Consider the following 19,066-nt stretch of genomic DNA (forward strand, 5'->3'; position numbering starts at 1 on the left):
GTTTTCCCTAAAGTTTGTCTGTATTCTTAGCTTTGTAGAAGAAAACTAGAAATCTTCTGTTCATAATGTAGTGATTCAACAAAATGGGTTTTCCCTTTACTGCGAACGTAATACTCGCCTTTGTCTATGTTTGGATCATTTTTTCTACCGAGCAATTATGTTATGTTCTTGATTCATTCTAGTCACATTTAACTTCATCATTTTCAAATGAAAACCAGATGAAAATATCCTCACGTCATAGTTAACTGGGAAGCTTTGTTTGGCGTATTTCTAGTCTCTGAAGAAGTTGTGTTAACTATGCAATATACAAGTAAGCAGATCTTCCTTTATTTCAGGGTAGTATTTTTTCCCCAAATATATTATCTAAAATTCACTACATCTATTGATAACTCTTTTCTCGTAAACAGAGCGCTTCCGCAAGCCGCTCATATACGACTATACGAGCGTACACCTGACTTCTCAGAATTTATAGTATCAGTTAATATGACGCATTACAATGTCTTGCTTAACCGAGCCGCTGTTTCCGATAGGAAACTCGGATAAAGAAAAGGTTTTATGAAACTCAAACTCACAGGGAAAAATAGCGTAGTTCTCCCAACAACTGCGGATCGACAAAGGCAGGTGGCATTTTTTTACAGTAAACCCGTGAATCGTACGGAACTACCAGGTGGAAACGTCGTCATATAACTATATATATAGCGGAAGGCAAGAGCAACCGTGCATACCGCCAAGTATGGGCCAAACAACGTAACACAGATTGATTCCTAGGCAAATTGATAACATGCAAGCTGTGAGTTTGTATTTCGTTATTACACAGTTAAAGTTATATTTGCCCACCTCATCATAACATCGATGTACGCAAAAAGAAATGTATAGAAAAACTCTCTATATACTATTAAAAAGGTACTAATCTAGACTGCGTTAGGCGTTCTAAAAAAAACTACGCAAAGACGTAACGCCGCGTGCAAAGCCTTCATTCCGACACGCGCTTTATTCAGACGTAGGTTCAACGTTTTCTGCTGTTTCTTTATTGTTGCTCAACTGATGATTGTCTAGACAAGGTGGGCACACCTTCGCGTGACGTTTACGATCGTCATTATTGTGAATCCGTGCTAAGTTCAACAATTCGATAACTTTGTTGAAGTTGCTTAAGTTTATCGCGTCTCTTCGTGATAATTTTGCAGGTTTCAATTGATACAGCTTTCTATTAGTACAGATTTTATTTGTGACAAGTGTTGTTGATCTCATCCTTTTTCCGAACCATAGCCGAACTGGATCACTACAGCAACATGCAGAAGGTACCATAAGGTATCCTTTGTTCAGGCCTTCTGTAAAATCTTCTATAGAGCACAATGTACATAGCAAGGGATCAGGAAAGGTATAAAAAGATATGAACATAAACTTGGAATAAAGAAGAAGTAAAAGGCTTTGTGATATGTTTACTGCACACAAAGTGTTAGCTTCGCAATTTCAAACTTAGATAAGCTCATAGTCACTGGAAGGTAACGAATTTCCACTGGCAAATAAAAAGACGTCGCCAGCCAAGGATTTTGATTTGGCCACTTACTTTTTCTGGATTCAAATCGCAGGTGCCGAGTTGTCGTTGTTGTTATATTTATTTCTGAAATTCGGTTAAAATTTCAGATCTATCCAGAACAGCGCCTTATCCGCACGCTCTTCCAATCCGTAAAAAAAGTCCAGTCGCACTATGATCATATAGCTTTATCTAAAAAAAAAAGATAACTTATCCGTTGTTGTACTCAATTCCGTTAGGTGTTCAAGAGAAAAACTACGGCGAAAAATTATAATCAGCGTGCTGGTGATAACGATAGGAGAAAATGTTTCGAAATCCGGGCCGCGTACGACGTTTATCAGAAGCCGTAAATATTCAGTTGAGCAAATCAAACCCAAACACTTAGAGTTTAACGAACATTGTGGGCGTGTTTTTTTGTACACCTTTCTTCTCCGAAATGGTCGATGGTAGCCCAGGGGAAGTTGCAGCCACTAGAGCAGATCAAAAGGAATTCTATTTACGATCAACTTTACGATTACGAGGGATCAACGAGGGAGAGCGGATAATAAGCGTAATTTGTATTTGTTTCTTTGGTATTCGCTAACCGTTCTCATAACGATTACATCACGACTTCATATTTTCGGTACGATATTTGTATTGCTTTTCGAAGTAATTACCTGGTAGAATATAATGCGTTGTTATTCACAGAAGTAGAAGTGCCGTAGAGTTCCTCATTTTGACTGTGACAAACTGACTGCGGTGGAAAACGCAACGAGAGCTGGTAGTTTATTGGTTGACACGGAAGTAAGTATTCCGAAACAAACAAACAGTGAGATCAGCCGGACCAATTATATAACTAATGGAAACAATATTTTTTTTGTTTCTTCTTTCTAAAAGAGCACTATCTTGTCTGAAATTTGGTATAGTTAGTTAATATTTTGGGACTGTTTTGAAAGCGCTCATACCGCTCTGGAACAATACCCGATTCTTGCGGCGTACTTCAACTTCGCCGTTCGAATTCAAAATTCGAAAATGACGCTCTTTTTGGTACATCTCTGTGACGATTTTCCTAGCCCCCTTTTGCTGCCCTAATTCTGGTGCATTTAAACCACATGGTACGAGTATTTATGACCTATCAACGATACACTGGAAACTAGGTCAATAACAGAAAATATGCTACTCCTGTGCTTATAGTAGGGTTGGTCAATCAGCTGATAGAAGGGTAGGCCCAAAATAACATGACAAAAATATAGGAGCGTATTAGATTATCGTGTTTTTTTAATAATAGCCTTTCTACTTCATGTTTCTACCAAATCGTTGCCAATTTGTGTCTCGTCAAGCCTCTACGATCGTACAGCGTTGTTTGTAAAGCTAGATTTAATGGGCTCATACCTGTACAGAAAGCCTTTAAACAGCCATTGAATAAATGTTTTTTGCCTCGCAGTGATATATGATAGGATTAGTTAAATAATTTTAATGCAGATTTATCAACCTGTTGAAGAGCCCTTTGCAGTCAAGCGCATGGTCTGGCTTTTGGGCTCGAATTGTGTGCTTCTGAATTTTTTTTCAGCAAAAATGAACTAGGTTATTGCTCGTTCCGCGTAGCGAGCAGCGTCGAGTCTATGAACTATGAGTGTGCAAGATAAGCCGGTTGCCTGTGGTAACAAGACGAAGACTGAAACCATAATAGACGGCCAAGCGCCTTTTCAAGTACTCGATTTATTCCGCCCTCCTCTAGTTTTATCAATATTTAAGGACTGTGTAAGAAATATATGGATGGGTATTGAACTGAAGCAACCTATTATAGAAGATAGTGATGAGTCTGCCGAAGAAGTGATCAGTCCCAGATACTCGTTCATTCGGTTTAGCCAGCGAGAAATAAAACTATTTTCTATTGTCCCAGCTATACGTCAGACTAGGTCACGGTCATCTTTACCGAGCAGCAAGTGGTGCATTTAGGTCATTTGGCCTTAAGAATAGATAACATTAAATGTCTACAGGTCGTTCGTTACGCCTTGAGTTAGTAGTAACGAAAATTACAACGAAAATTATCAGCACTTTTCCGCCTCAATTTAAAAATGGCTTAAAACATTTTCGAGAGAGTTGAATCGCGAGTCATGAATAGCTTCACCATAGGACGCTACCATGACGGTCGTACCCTTTCCATGGGTATCTTTCGGTATAAGTGAAGAGCTACGTTTGTTTGCAGCTTAAGCAAGACCAAATCGAGCCATTGAAACTTTATCTTGTTGGAAAAAATTGCCGCGTGCGGTAGCTTCGAGGTCGCCGAGACGGTCTTAACAGAAGGCGGCATAGGTGGCAAGAACGCCACCATCTACACACGAACTAAGTGTCTGCCGCCGCGTGTGTTCAAGCCACACGAAGGAAGCTGTCTGGCTAGAGGTAGAGAGCAGTACCAAAGCGTCTAAGCCCAACCCAACCCAGCCCAGCCCAGCCCAGCCCAGCTAGTACTTGCTCGCTGTTTCTCTGCCATCAACCGATGACGCTGGCTCTAAGTGTACGCCAGCACTCACCACCACGAGACCCATTGCGCTGGCTCGTCATGGAACTGCGCCAGAGGCGAACCTCGACTCGTCTTCGGCGAGCCTCCCCATCGCTGGCCGTTGGCACTGCGATGGTTAACCCAGACCTACCGCTGGCTGCAATGTGGAACAGCGCTAAGACACGCGGCAACTGAGTGACGCATGGCATGTGTGTATGCGCGATACGATAGCGCTATGATTGCGGCGACGGCAGCAGCCGGGCAGGACGGACCTACTAACCAATCGGGCAAACCCAACCGAGAACACAAAACGTAGACCGTGCCAAATTGTATTTGAACTGAGGTGGACCTGTACGCCAGCTGGAAGTTTGTCGTCTTCATTCGCAAACATTAACGGAAAGAAAGCATCGACCATAAAGAATCTTGACAGATTATAGCACAAGTAGCACGCAAGCGGCAGCCATCGTATCGCTACCGGTCGTATACTCCAAGGTAGAGTGGGAGTAGTTCAGCTGCACGTTGATACATTCAATTATTCTATAATATCCTTATATTGTACGTGTTTAAAAAATGAAAGTAACGCTCAAGTCTGTGCTGGGCTATTAAATGGGGTGGCGCGGATAAAGTGTAACTTCGCCTATTATGCTTAGGCTAAGGGATAATGCAAAATCCACATATGCTTACAAACAATTGTGTAATTTCCAAACGCGTTTTTTAACGATTTCTCTTGGTCGATAGTACGATTTCAACAAATTCCCCAAGGACACGTCATTTATCGATTCATTGCAGTGATTTCTATGAATCACAACCCATTCACCTACACTGAATTAAATTTAAATCAAATTATAAATCTGATTAAAACGGAGTTAAAAATACCGACATAAATCCTTTGGCATTATTATATAGGTTTTTCGTGCTCATGGCGTGATCTGGTATCTGAAAGAGCCTTCACATCCAGTTATTTCTAAAGGACGATGCGGAAGAGGCGGAAAACGGTGAACAGGACGTGGGAACAATCGTAAACTAATTATAAAATAAATAATAAGTATAAAATATAAAGAAATAAAAGCGATACATGGTACTGTTTTTAATTAAAATTCTGTTTTATGAAAACTAGAATGAAAAAAAAGACCAAAATAGGTACTTTGCAGTGTACGTTTATTCCACTTAGCTCTGGTGTTTATCCATATTGAAAGCATTTCCTTGAATGAATAGAGAGCATATTACACCAAGGACTAGAAAAGCTGAAAAAGTACTGGCATAAGCTAAAAGCCACGCAGATACACATGATCATATGCAACCTTCGACCATAATGGAATCTATTGGACCTAACCAATTTGTGTTGAGGGCCGACAAGCAGGCAGCAGTACCTGGCTGACAGCATGCCTCTAATGAAATAATTATACGGGTTATTGTATTAATTATGACCCTATAATTCAACGTATACAGTACTGCGCAGCTGAGTCCAATAGATATGGAGTATAAAATACACTGCATTGAACTTAAAAAAAAACAGAAAGAAAATTGTCGATTCCTTCTTGTCCATTGTATCACCTCAGAATGGTTGATCATTGATCAGCTCGATGTCTGACTCCTCGACTGAAAGGTTGTACTGGCAGGACCGCCCGCGGCAGCTAGAGAATTTGAGCCAGGCCATCATATGCTTTTTCCTCGCACCTCAACCTATTTGGTTCTTTCACATACAAGCGATATTGAGGACTTCGTTCCTCTCGATAAATGTCGCCGTTTTTCGCTCCGTCAGTCCTCTCTCCTCCTCTTAGCTCTGGTGGCTCTCTGCTTTGCGCAGATGTCGCGTGCGAACTACCACCAGCAGTAGTTCCCGCTGCTCAATGACGAGCCATAGGAGGAGGCCACTAGTTTGATCAGAAAACGAAAAGTCCATGGGTTTGGCGAGATTCGCCGACCAACATGTCGATCAACCAGACCCTAGCATCGTTCAACCACGAAAAGCGACGCCGACCCAGAAAGTGCCCAAATGAATACCGTTTTCCGCCGATGCGCTCCGCTTGACTCAGTGGAAAGCGCGTTTTGGAGAACAGCACGTTGAAGTACGAATAGAAAGCTAGTTCTCCCACCCGACAGGCATCGGGCAACATAAAGCCAATCGAATCTAGTGACTCGTGGTCCTCAATGATGAGCAAGAAGCTTGTTGAACTTCATCTTTGCTGCTGGTGTAGCCAGTACATGTAGGGACAAAATCCGTATAGGGGCAGGGGTGAATTTTGGAGTGCGTTTGGGATCGAACCGCTAAGGGACTGTAGAAGGGGCTCCGAGGAGTGTAATTCAGATAAACACTGAAAAGACGGAGAGATAAGGAAGAGCAGGAGGGGAAACCAATGACGAGATGAAATAAAATCACCCGTGCGAGCACTACGGCCATGCGGGACTAAGGGGTGACTGGTACCAGCGCTCGGAAGTAGCCATCGAAGAACTGTTCAGGCAGACACAGTTCGGCCATGTGCATTGTGTGCATGGGGAGCAGAACAAGACGGCGAAAATGGTGGCAGCAAAAGAATGAGACACCCATAATGAGAGGGGGGGGGGGGAGCATTACTGACAGACGAACCGACCTGAAGCAGCCGTCGCAGGAGTCGAGCACGCGGCATCGAATCCGAGGCACCGGATGATAGGCGAGTCTGTGACATGCGGCGTGCGACCTCCACTGACTATCGAATGCATGAAACCTAAAGGCGAAAACACGTTCGCAAGCGAAAGCTAGCGAACAGAAGCAGCGCTATTTGTGGCATCTAGTGCTGTTACTGGCCTGGCGTAAAGGCCCCCTGGGGGTGAGGCTTAACGATCATTAACTACCGATAAAGCCTCGAGATTTTCGGTTCGAAGTGCGCACTAATAGGTACCGTTGTCTATAGTAAGCTTTGAGCAAGCCTTACTTCAGAATATTTCAGATCACCGACCACACAGTTAAGTCAAAGAAGCAGATTTGCTGCCATTTTATTAGATTATTATTATAAAGTAAAAAAAACTTAGCACTGAGTCCAGGATAATACGATCAAAAAACCTCTGAACCCGTTTAGCATCTTAGTGCCCAAAGGAATTTAGTAAAATTCAATCTGATATACTTAATAACTAGCAAATATTATCAAAAGGAGCACTTTTATATTCGACGACTTCCACGTAATCATTCTAAGTCTAGCATCATTCTCCCCTTAGTTTGCTATCATTTCTACGAACGCGCCCTTAATGCGCTTCATGTGACTCCCGCTTATGGAGATGACGAGCAACGAAGCTGGTTCGAAGGTGATCCAGCTGATTCTTCCCCTGCTCGACGTTGCCTTTAAATCTTCATGCGGTCTATGCAGCAGCGTTATTGTTTGCATTACGTCTGTAACTGGGAGTGCCCTTATCAGGGCTCGACGCTAGCACTGCCGACTTGTCGCTTTTAGCAGCCAGCAAAGCTGTGTGAACGGCAATGAGCTAACTAATCATTATTGCCGTTGTTGTTGTCAAGCAACATCGCCACCATCGGTGAGCATTTTGGCAAGCCACGACAACCATCATGGTATCGCACTATTATCTCTTGGGGCAACCCAGAGCGTCCGCCTGGCAAACGAGAAATTCTTGGAGCAAACGTCGATGAGCATCAGCTAGTGTTCTCCCCATCGCGCTGCATAGTGGCAGTACAATGGTTTGAGGTTTGCTGCAGTTCGTATTTGTTTTTGTATCTTCTTCTACGTTCGAGCGTAACGTCTAGTCGGTAGCTGGCATTCGTGTTCCTTGTCGCAGCTCCGTGGTCCCGGTGTTTGTTGAGCTGCTGTTGTGTGACGTGGTAAATGAACGACCACTCGCTCCCTCCCTGCCCTATGGGCTCCCTAGTGCACTCGCGCATTAAGTTTCCCCTGCTCGGCTTTCGCCGCCAGCCGTCAGGAGCTAATCTATTAGGCAATGCTGGTTATGTTGAATCCGATATTCCTTGAAAACAACTATCTGGCTACCTCGCTTATACCTATGTTTAAGCATTCGTGCTAGTCGTCTGCCTATGTGCCAAATGGGCGCAGCTGAGCGCGCAGAAGCCACTCTTTCTTTGCTCTAACAACATTCGTTGTGGCGCTCGCCGCTACCACGACGATGTACCCGACCCGGCAACCGAATGCGGTAAACAATCGCGCACGCACGCCCTGTGTCGTCGTGTGGGTCTATGTGTTTGTCTGTGTGTGTGTCTTTGCGCGCCGGTGTGTTCCATCTGGTATGTTATTGACATCCGAGTCTCAGCTGAATATGGTACTGGCCCACTACCCATAGACACGCACAGACGAATGGCAAAACGATGCACACGTGTAGCACAGCAGCCTGTTGTAGGAACGGAGACCTGGAGCGTCCTGACGTTGCGGTAAAACGCTAGTGGCAATAGATGTTAGCAGTAGCAGGAGTCATCACAGGCACAGTGGGTACAGCGAAGAGCCTATATGAGTGCGGGTGGATCAAGGCGCGTTTCCATTACGTCGCGCCGTGCAACACTCACGTTCTTCTTAGATTCCGGCTTCAGCCAGGCGCTGCCATAGTCATTTAATGAGAGCTTACGTTTACGTCAGAAGCAACGCCGGTGCTTCTCTTCCGTTTATCTGCCTGATGATTGCTAAAGTGGCATCGTGGCATTGACGCTCCAGGAAGAGCTTCCAAGCATTGCTCCTGTAACGACTTCTGCCTAGCGACTACTTTTACCGCGATGTTGGTTGCTCCGCATTCAGAGATTAGACTAAATGCTATCTGTATAGGAATTGCAGAGAAGGTACCGAACACGAAAAGATGTAACGGCAAACAAAATTTGAGTGCGACCGAAGCAAGTAAATGAATATAAGAAGTTTTGTAGAGGCTGTCACAAGTCGGCCACTGGTTACTTAACCCAACAAGCGGCTAGCTTATAGATCAATATATAGTAGTGTTCGTTGGGTTCATCGTATTTGAGTACTCGAGATAGGTCCTATGACATGACCTGTGCCATGCAGTGGTCAACTAGAGCACGCAAAGCAAAAAACACTACTCGAAAGCATAAATAACAGATAGATTTATTATATTTGCTCCCCACTTAAGAACAATATTTTAAGAGTGTAGCCGATAATGAAATATATATTTTGTCATGGCAACAAGTTTGAGCGAAAACAATAATTGTCCAAAGCACGAATTAAGCACATTTGTTAGTTAAAGGATTAATATTTTACAAATATTGGAGTTTTGTCACTGATCTGTAGGTATACCAAGTACCTTGAGAACTGCGACGTATGTTACTCTATTCTTATGTTAAATTATATCCGATTCTTTCAACGGACATCAGTGAATCAGACGGTGAGATAAAAAGCCACGTCGGTTTAATGATGATCACGACAATGGCAACTATTCTATTCGATTCCCGTTATTGCGCAGCTGCAGTTGACGTAGCGGCCTATCGCATAGCGTCGGCTAGATGACGTTAGCTGGTCCGATAGGTCGCAAGCGGGGAAAAAACAGATGAAACGCAGAAAGAGATTTAACTTACGGCTCTACGTATGCATCATAAACAGATAGATACCGATCGAGATCACTGCTTATGATCGAATCTCTCGGTCCCCTCCGTTCGTAGGTGGTCAGACCAGCGCGCCGCCTGGGCCGGCGACGCCTTCTGCCGATGGCTCCATTTTTGCTGCTGCTGCTATCGTCGTTGTTGGGACCAATGCTAGAGCAACAGACTTTCGGGTGTTTGTTTCACGATCGAAACATCTGTACAAACCTAGAAGCTGTTGTGGCTAGGAATGATTCGAAAATTTCTGGCCAACTGAAAATCTGCCATAGGTTGAACGCTACCTTCGACTTATACTTTAAAACAACCTAATAACAGCAGGATACAAACAAGCAAACGCGTAAAATAAATTGCGTGCAGAATTGTATTTTCGCCGCAAAAAGAAATTACCTCCTGCATTCGAGTTTTACTGTCTAGGCATCGAACAAAAGAGCAGCAAGTTAATTTTTAACTTGTGTGTGAGACACGTACAACCGAAACTTTATGTAAAACAATCTAGTGCATTAGCGTAAATCGTCTATCAATGCTACTTTTATTACTAAATGAAAAATATATGATATATAAAACTATTTTATTACCAAACAATATGATTTCTAGAACCTTCTTGTAATAGACCCATAATTGCTATGCAAGGGGAAAATATTCGTGTAATAAAGAACTTTCTTGTTTTTTTATAACCTGAGCGCATGGTGTTATCTTTTACCGATGTTATCTTTAAATTTGAGTAATTTTAAAGCTAAACAGCATTAATATGAGGTCCGTGGTTGTTTACGATGATGGAGCGGCACTAGAAACTATCGTTTGGGTTCGTGAAGATGGAAGCGTTGGTAGAATAAACCATAGATTGGCGAAGAACCGAAAGTGAGAAGGCCTTTAACAAAAAAAAAAGAAAACGAATCGTTATTAGTGCAAGCATTTTCTATAATGGATTTAAGTCACAGTCAAGGTTAAGTACACTTTAGGAATAACAAGTTGCTGCGATCACGAAAAGTTCTGTGCCAAAGAAAAAACGCGTTCGGATAGCGTTGAACCAACGGTAAATCGATGTCAGCGGTCGTGCCGAAAAGATTCGGGCTCAAGCCGGTGCTCATAGTCTCGGTGAGTGTCAGAGGCATCTATTACCTGGTAAGGAAACGGTCAGTGCTGCATAGGTATCTTGAATTCCCGACGACATCGCAGGCGTCGCCACGCTCGAATTTCAGCCGAGGCCTGGCTTCAGGAAGACTGAATTGAACGATGTCATCGGTTCGCATATTTTCAGGTTGAAGCCCGTGTGACTTAAATTCTTTGATGCACAAGAAGAGACGATAGTTGCTATCTTAAAAATTAATATTCCCAAATAAGCCATCGAAAATGAGGTTACGCATTGTAATGCAGAACACGCGTACACAGTTATTGCAAAACTCCCAGAGTTCCGACTTCAATAGAGTAACCATAAAGGCGGATACATCTAACACATACCAAAACATCGTTGTTCTATTTCAGATAATTTAAAGGTTAACCTTTTTGAGCCTTTAATATTTCCTGAAAACCTAATAAGTATTTCAATGACAGAATCTATGTGTTGGCTTCGTCTATTACTCATTATTTTCTGAAGAGTTCCTGCGACAGTCAATACTATAAAAATGATATGATCGCCTAAAGTGATTTACTTCTAATAAAATCTAGGTCAACAGTGAGATGATACTTAGCCTGGTCGACAAGCGAGACCGATTTTGAGAAAACTACCAAAAATCAATGGAGTTCTGGCAAATTTATTAAAGCTTTCGTCAATCATCTATACTCGTGGAAAGGTTCTAATCCTATCATAGTAGAGTGCTGAGATAAGTGTAAGCCTAAACACAGAGGAAGACTAAAATGCAATAATAAACACTCTTTTATTTTGTTCGCATCGCCGCCGTAGTCACAAGCTGTTATTTATATTTAAGCAAATAGTTTATATTACAATAAAGAGCCTTAATGATGAAACCTAGATGAAGAATATCGTGACTTTTACCAAAATCATCTTACATATCCATCTTCCATAATAACAAAGGTTACGATGTGTTTCAATTTCTTTTTTAGGTTTTTGTTGATGCTGGAATTTTTACTATTGTTTTTTCAATTTCTTTTTTAGGTTTTTGTTGATGCTGGAATTTTTACTAAAACAATATGCATTTCTAAGTGAAGACACTGCTTTTAGATTGTTTGCTTCAAGACACGGCTACTGAAGTTAATATTTCTATCCCTAAAACTAAACCTTGAAAAGACCTTACACAAGTTATTCTTGGCGGGATCGCTCAAATCATATTTGAAGTTTGTTAGTAAAACCAATCATATGGTTTGCAAACAAGATTGCTGGGGTAGATAAGTAATATCTTTCACATACTCTGAACGAGAGAATGATTCCACAGGCAAGCCTCAATACAGTGAGTGGACAACTTGACGCTGAGTTGTTGAAATTACGACTTCACGTGGAAGAGTCTGCTTTGTTCTGGTCTAATTTCTGTTGAATACCTGTTGTGATAACAGCAGGTATGGCCTCCGCAGTCACGTAGTATGAGATTGACGCACATATAATAATCATAATCGTTCACGCTGGCAATAACATTTCGTCCTGTTTGTAACGAAGAAAAACTTTTATCAAGACGACCCGGCCATAAATGCAGCCGCTTTTTCTAAACGTACCTTCTTTCGAAAGTTGAACACATATTGAAGAATGTTCTGCATCGTCTTGTCCCTTAGGGGCTCCGCACTGAGCCCATCGATGAGAGTGGCTAAGTACGCTGCGAACTCACCATTCGGAGTGCGAACAGTTTTTGGATGGATCACTGATGGCGACGAATTTGACTCAGCACAGCTTCCAATGCCCCGTTCAGCTTTTTTAGACGCTTGTGCAACATCTTGCAACCGCCGCTCACGTGAGGGCTTTCTTTCTGCTCACAAAAAATCAAGATCGTATCACACTATGGTAAATCCAGATGCCGATAAATTACTGATCTATTGAAACGCGCTGAATTTCAAGTACGCGGTTGAATAGACGATGATCACAGTGAGTTGAGCCTTATTCCACGCATATTGCGTCCTACGTATCGCTCAAAGTCGATATTTGTGCACAGTCGATAAAATCTTGTTATTACGTTCTAAGAAAAAAAAAAACAACTAATTAATTTTCCCATCATTATGAGGATATTTATGGTCAATCAACTCCCTTTTCGAAGCCACTCGTTTCGGTAGCGGATCTTCAGCGAGAGCCGAATGAAGCTCGTCAAACAAAGAACAAGTCGCATGTCGAGATGCTTCGTCAGAGTATAACATCATTGCTCGCTGATACTTGATACGCACAAAGCGAAATAGCCCAGTAAAATGAAAATACAGCAAATCTATCGTAATGTTTTCTCGATAGAAATTCCCAATATAGTACCAAGTGTATATAATACCAGTGCCAAATTAAATTCTGCCTTGCATCTCAGTGCTCAGCATAAACCCAGTAAAGGCAGGGTAAGGGTAAGGATGAGTCTAGAGATTTGAAAAAGGCTCACAGCCAGTTGACCGGCTTAAACTTAAAAGTAGCCGTACAATTGAAGCGGAGGTGCGACGGATCGTTCGTACGTTACGAAGATAGCTAAACAATTTCTTTGCATTGCAGCACTGACCGCCCAATCGTGAGGACGCATTCTACTGGCACGCGCTTTGAATCTAATCTGCTCATATGGCTGTGATGAGCATCGAAGTGTAGTGTCTTGTTATCATCCATAGCTTCGCATACGTCCACAATCTATGGTTTCATCCCACCAATGAATCGTGGCATCTCCGCAAAAGCTCTGTCCTTCACAATACCCCAAAGGAGGAAATCACGTCAGGAGGTAGCAAAGATGCCTCTACTGAACTAATCATGCTACCTAGTTTTTTGCTATGAAATAGAGGGGACCTTCCAGCCGTTAACAGTTGCTGTTAATAACTATCGCTAGTAACAGACTGTTGCTTCACGGGACAAAGCTGAAGGATCGACAGAGGTAGTAGGATGATGAAAAACACAGCTCAAAAAAAACAAGCATATATGTTAAAATGTGTTACGCATACGTTAGGATAGGTTGTATTCATAGATTTTGTATATTTCTTAATCGGTGAGATCAGCCTTTAGCTGCTTCCAGTGTTTGACAATATGAAAGTATGCCTGGGAGTAGCATGTAAAGAAGGCAATAATACAGAAGCAAACTTTGTACCATTTAAAGCTATCTAAAGGCGCGGCGTGCGATGGTAAGTGGTGTGACGCTATTGCTGTTAAGACTACTTAGAAGGCCAACTTAGACCTCGAATGGTCATTCTTTGCACATCTTTTTTAAATAGAAATATCTACCGCCATCTTTGCTGAATAACCACAGAAACGAAAGTCATTCTATTGCTGTCTGGGAATTCGTCATCTGAATGCGAAATGGTATGTTGATGTAACACATTTCGCATTATCATTCGTTTTGACTACACAACGAGAGTGTCTCCTCGTGATCATTGTGGCAGTTAATTTTAATCAAAGGGGTACATGGTGCCTCGGATTGCCACTACATCGCAAAGGGTGGGAACATACGTTCTTAGTACTGGAACATTTGGTCCTCAATATTCAACTATAAAGGGATCAGTATTGAACTCCAACAGCATCTAAAAGTATCGGATCTACCTGGAGTAGCACTGCGATCCATTCATAGTAAATGCTTTATTTTCGGCCTTGAGCCTATATTGATGAGGCCGGCAACTTTTTCCCATTCGGCTTTTGCGAGATTAAAACCGACCTTGTCTCGTTGGCGTAGCTGCGTGAAGTATGTCAACAATCTTCGGGAGTCAGCCATGTTCCACACACGGCGTTCCTCCCGAGATAGTACATTTGTATCTGTAGTGAGGCAAACAACGGGGCAGTGATAAATACGCGTTTAGAGTTCTTCATTAAAGGATAGTGAATGAAGAGTGTCGATTCGGAGGTATATGGAGGTAGACAAAGAGGAGGAAAACCAACGTCTCTTTTCGCTCGCTCATAAAAAGCATATTTTGACGCTTCAACGATAGGTTTGTGGCGGAATGTTGACAGAGTAGTTCGATGTTGATTGGAGTGTTATAAAACACCAACAATAATAATAATAATACACATGTTAGCGAAAAACAAACACAAAATTTACTAGTATACTAAAGAGCTTTCATTCATTTTCAGGATCATTGTTTACCTTTTATCGATACAGTTATGTCTCGAGACGGCTCCTGCGTCAGTATGGAATTAATTCTCTCATGCAGAGGGTGCGTTCTTTTGAACTGTTCGGCATTGACGTTACCCTTCTCTTTAGCCCGCCCAGCACGACGGTAGCTTCGCAATAAAACCTTCCATCTGAAAATAAATTTCAAAAATTCTTTTAAAATGTACACATCGTGTGTTCATTCCATTCATAAATAGATAATTCGCAATAAAAATAATGAAATTCTGTAAAATATCCTAGCATATAGATAAAACTCGAAAAGTTCCAGTCCTACAAAAGCGCGTTAGCAAAGGAAACGAGTTCACAGTTGGCTTATGATTGACAAAAAAGCACTTAATTTTTTCAGTTAACTAATCTCTTCGATATAGCACAAAGGACTTGTTCCCAGTAGAAAGCCTGGCCGGGATGGGTCTTGCCGGACCTACAATTTACGGCTTCCCGTAAAGCGGCACCTATACCTAAACGACATGCCAAACATTTGCCAATGTTGAAGTTCATACCAGAGATGGCCACATATTTATGGCTACCATGACAACACGTTCGAGGGTATACGCATTAGCCATCTGTGCCACGACACCTGCTTTACCGATTAATAGTTATGTATGGGTAAAAAAATACGTAAATTCGCAACGCTTGTACGACTCAGTTGGTCGTTAAACAGTAATACTGGCATCGTAGCACTGATAATTCATAGCTGCATAGATGTATGTAGAAAGTCCTCAAATGGTGATTAAGGCCATGTTTGATTGATTTGTCATTCTTGTGCTAAAAGTTCATCATTTACTTTTCGTCCACTTTGATTAAGCATGGGTGTTCGCCCTATTCGTGCCCTCGACGATCTGATGAAACGTCTTAGATAAATTCATTTATAATGAGTCCTATTTACAAAGAAAATAGGCACAAGCACAGACAAAATTTTTCGTGCAAAACGATTTGAGTGCCAGTTTATGCGGCCACCGCAGAAAATATAGCTTGAGTCCCTCAGTAGTTTTCGGACAAAGATAACTAGTTAAATCTATCATTTGTTCGTCACATTAGAAAAATCGATTTTGCCTAAAGCCACCTCGAAATCTTTTAACGCCAAATATCACTTTCAATTTGCTCACACTTTAACGTCCAGCCGCTAAGGCATTACCGGCCTCGTAACTAATCAGAATTATAATCAGCAAATCAATTTCCACCTACATATTGTATTTTCTACATTTGAATGATGGTTCGTCAGCTCATCTTCGACCTCCGCTTGAACTCTGTTCCTATGCTGAAAATCCTTTTTCCCAAAGCTGTACCCCGAGGCAAAGCCCAGTATACGAATACTGATACGAACATATCTTTAGCAGAGTCTTGAGGCATATTTACTTGTTTTCGCAATGAAATCCCTTAAATCTCCGACCCCTCTGGCTATTAATCTTTTTCGCGATTTCGTCCCATAATTTACGGCAGACAAGACCTCGAGTCATAAACTTTGGGCGCTCTGCTTCGTAAACGTCCAACAGAGTCCTCGTGTCGGCGTCTGTCCGATCGGCCGTCAATTTCTTAGATATTTCTGCAATCAGGGACGAGGAAAACACGAAGTATGATATGCAATTCATTTCATAATAATTTGCGGGAAACGATGATTAGACATAACTTTTATTTTTCTTATAAGCTGACATGAGGGAGATTCGTGTAACACAAATAAGTAGGGTGACAAAATAAAACCTCGTAGAGAAGTAATAAAACTAGAAGACATTAAGGCAACGATAGAGAACAATGAATCTGTTGTTACCATTTTGTACGGTTGCTTCTGTTCATAGCTATTGTAAATTATAAGCACACTTTTAAGCAACAAAACGCAACGTATCAAGCCAATAACCATATACTTTCACTTCGAGATCGAGGATGTTTCTCCGCTAAATGAGCCCCGTCATGGGACAAGGCAGAATTTGCCATTGCCTCACGTCCTGCTAATGTGTCTACGTTCTTCCGTGGTAACTCAACACTGAAATTGCGTGCCTTTTCGAACACCGGGTAGGAAAACAGAAAGAATCAAAGACGCGAACCACGGAGAAGCGACCACTGATCCAAAGTTAAAAAAACGTTTGATAAATGTCTAAGATTCAACCATAAAATGTAGTCATAAATGTCCAGCTCGGTTTATGGTTGTCTATCGCATGATATTCTATCAACAGTGAGATAACAAGGTTACGTCAGAACCTTACCCGACTTACCGTTATTGTCGGAGAACTGCATGGCACAGCAAATACTGCGGCAGAAGCATTGCTTAGATGGACAGTGGCCATCGAACGACTTGAGGGCACAAATGCTATCGTGGGAGCCCCAGTTCCCGATAAAGAAAGACATATGTTTTGCGCAGCAGACCCAGCACGGCTCGCTCTCGTATCATCTAAAGGCGAAGCAAAGAAAATGAGAGAAGAGAGATTGCAAGAAGTTATTCGCGATCCATCTTCAATAGGTTCACAGAGATGGATGTTTTTTTAGTTAACAATCGATAGGATAGATAACAATCAATAGGATGAAAACTGACTGTTTTCGATTTAAACATACCTCCTACAGGTTTCTTCGGATAACGTTTCGATTTCTGCTATCGCTGTTCGTAGTTGCGGTACAAAATGCTGCTCTTAGCAGTTACGTTAGTTAGAGTATAGTTGGAGGTGTGGCATAACTGACCATCGGAGTTAGCCGTTGGCAGATAACTAAACGTTAGATAGTATATCTGAGATCAAATTCGGCGATTGGTATCAAAATGCCGTATTGACACAGCTATATTCAATATTTTGGAGCCGATACATATTTTTATTTGCCCCCTTTTTTGTAATGTTCACGTTATATCACAGGCAAGGTGCGTGAGAACGTCATATACGATATTTAGAGGTAGAATATTGTCTACAACAAGAAAAAAGTGACCATACTTCTCCAGTCCATAGAAAAGAAAATTAAGTATCAGCTATAGCATTCGTTATTAATAGTTATATTGTATAAAGAATGAAAGCAAAGAAAAGGATATACATTGTATGGTCTACTTTCGATAGATAACAGAAGAAATCATTTAACCCCAGTCAATAAACGTGACGAGAGTAAAGCAGCTTCTTTGAGAATATTACTGATTATTTCTTGCTTGACTATTTATATTTGTTTGATGAGGAAACTTAAAGCATACAGATACATTGAAAAAACGCCACACTTATGTGACCAATTCACATGTAGATACACATTCAGTTTTACATATCTTATATGAGTGCAGGTTAATAGATTGTTTGCTATCGTTCTGCTACAGCTCGTGGTCAGCTGGACTTTGGAGGCCAAAGCACCTGATGATGTTTAAAATGAATTGATGAATATGGCGGGCCATAGCGGACGGCTCAGTGCGACACCCTGGCAATGTTTGCACTAACAAAAAACAAAAACATTAAACGTATCGCTCATTATAACCAAAATATAAATGTGGAACTCGTCAAGCCGGCTTAGGTTAGCCAACTTTTAAATCGTGCCAGACAGCAGATCACAAGTAATCACATGCAGGAACGGTAAAAGATAGAATTCGTACAAGAACCCGAATACAAAAAGCTTTATTTTTAAATGTATCAGTGTATCATTAGTTAGCATAGTCGAACGATCCTGTCAAACCACATTATAAGCGTTGACAATCAAACGAATGTCTATGACTACGAGCAACTGCATAATGTGAGTAAACTTGCATAAAACGGTCATTGTTAGTACACAGTTAGTTTTAGCCTGTAAATGTGCTGCTTCATTATTATTTCGACGATAATAAGGCTCTATCCTAGGTGTCTCTTTTGATTTTCCTAATATTAGTTGAAAACGATTCATTTATACAGGCACCTACTGCGCGCATTGTTAATGATAACAAACGCGTGTATTTAGTAAACAGCATCTCTTTTAGGATCTGTCCGAGGGCCCGGAGTATCAGCGGTCCATAGAAAGCCAGCAAGATCATCATCGGCAAAGAGGAAGGAGCTCCTCTCCTTACATTTTCTGTGGTATCGCGCACCTCTGTATGTTTGACAGCAGGAAGGCTCATTGTAGCCACAAACACTGCTGATTGTGGTGACAGCAGGGGGGCAGACAGCATTAGTCGCTGCCGTTTCCACTTGCAGCCAATGTGAGAGAGGCGGTGAGTAGTTTTGGAGCTCGAAGGGAAGCACCCTTCGATCAGAGCCACCCACAAACGAGGCTGTGCGTCCGGAGTATCAAACGACAACAGCAAAAAGCTGCTCTTCATCGTAAGAGGAACTTTTCGTCTACTGTGAAAAAGCAATTTTGCGAGAGGAACAATCATG

At 41.8% G+C, this 19,066-nt stretch overlaps 1 protein-coding gene and 1 long non-coding RNA gene across 9 annotated transcripts; both read right to left on the bottom strand.

The window, feature by feature from the left end:
* Positions 1-953: 953 nt before the first annotated feature.
* On the bottom strand, positions 954-2,586 carry LOC147755404 (uncharacterized). Its single transcript, XR_015328364.1, has 3 exons — positions 2,191-2,586; positions 1,568-1,726; positions 954-1,340 (listed from the first exon to the last, which is right to left on the bottom strand). It is a non-coding gene; the product is annotated as an uncharacterized LOC147755404 (long non-coding RNA).
* A 7,522-nt stretch (positions 2,587-10,108) lies between these two features.
* LOC111251679 (uncharacterized) lies at positions 10,109-18,081 on the bottom strand. Of its 8 annotated transcripts, none has more exons than XM_086991788.1 (8): positions 17,775-18,075; positions 17,313-17,430; positions 16,976-17,151; positions 16,125-16,311; positions 14,742-14,899; positions 12,217-12,464; positions 10,672-10,867; positions 10,109-10,420 (listed from the first exon to the last, which is right to left on the bottom strand). In XM_086991788.1, the coding sequence occupies exons 3-7, from the start codon at positions 17,106-17,108 to the stop codon at positions 10,748-10,750; spliced, it is 846 nt and encodes a 281-aa protein (XP_086847914.1). In that variant the 5' UTR covers positions 17,109-17,151; positions 17,313-17,430; positions 17,775-18,075; the 3' UTR covers positions 10,109-10,420; positions 10,672-10,747. The 8 variants fall into 8 exon arrangements, with proteins under 8 accessions (XP_086847914.1, XP_086847913.1, XP_086847915.1 ...); XM_086991787.1 differs by having other exon boundaries at positions 17,313-17,461; XM_086991789.1 differs by having other exon boundaries at positions 17,313-17,461; positions 17,926-18,046.
* Between the last annotated feature and the right edge of the window lie 985 nt (positions 18,082-19,066).

Source organism: Varroa destructor, unplaced genomic scaffold (assembly GCF_002443255.2).
Source record: "Varroa destructor unplaced genomic scaffold, Vdes_3.0 BEIS01000005.1, whole genome shotgun sequence".
Taxonomy (NCBI): Eukaryota; Metazoa; Arthropoda; class Arachnida; order Mesostigmata; family Varroidae; genus Varroa; species Varroa destructor.

Coding starts and splice junctions, on each gene's coding strand:
- LOC111251679 (XM_086991788.1), bottom strand. CDS start 17,108: ATGTCTTTCTTTATCGGGAACTGGGGCTCCCACGATAGCATTTGTGCC. Junction 14,900..16,124: donor GGATTTCATTGCGAAAACAA/GTAAATATGCCT, acceptor ATTTATTTTCAG/ATGGAAGGTTTTATTGCGAA. Junction 12,465..14,741: donor CATAACTGTATCGATAAAAG/GTAAACAATGAT, acceptor TTTTGTGAGCAG/AAAGAAAGCCCTCACGTGAG.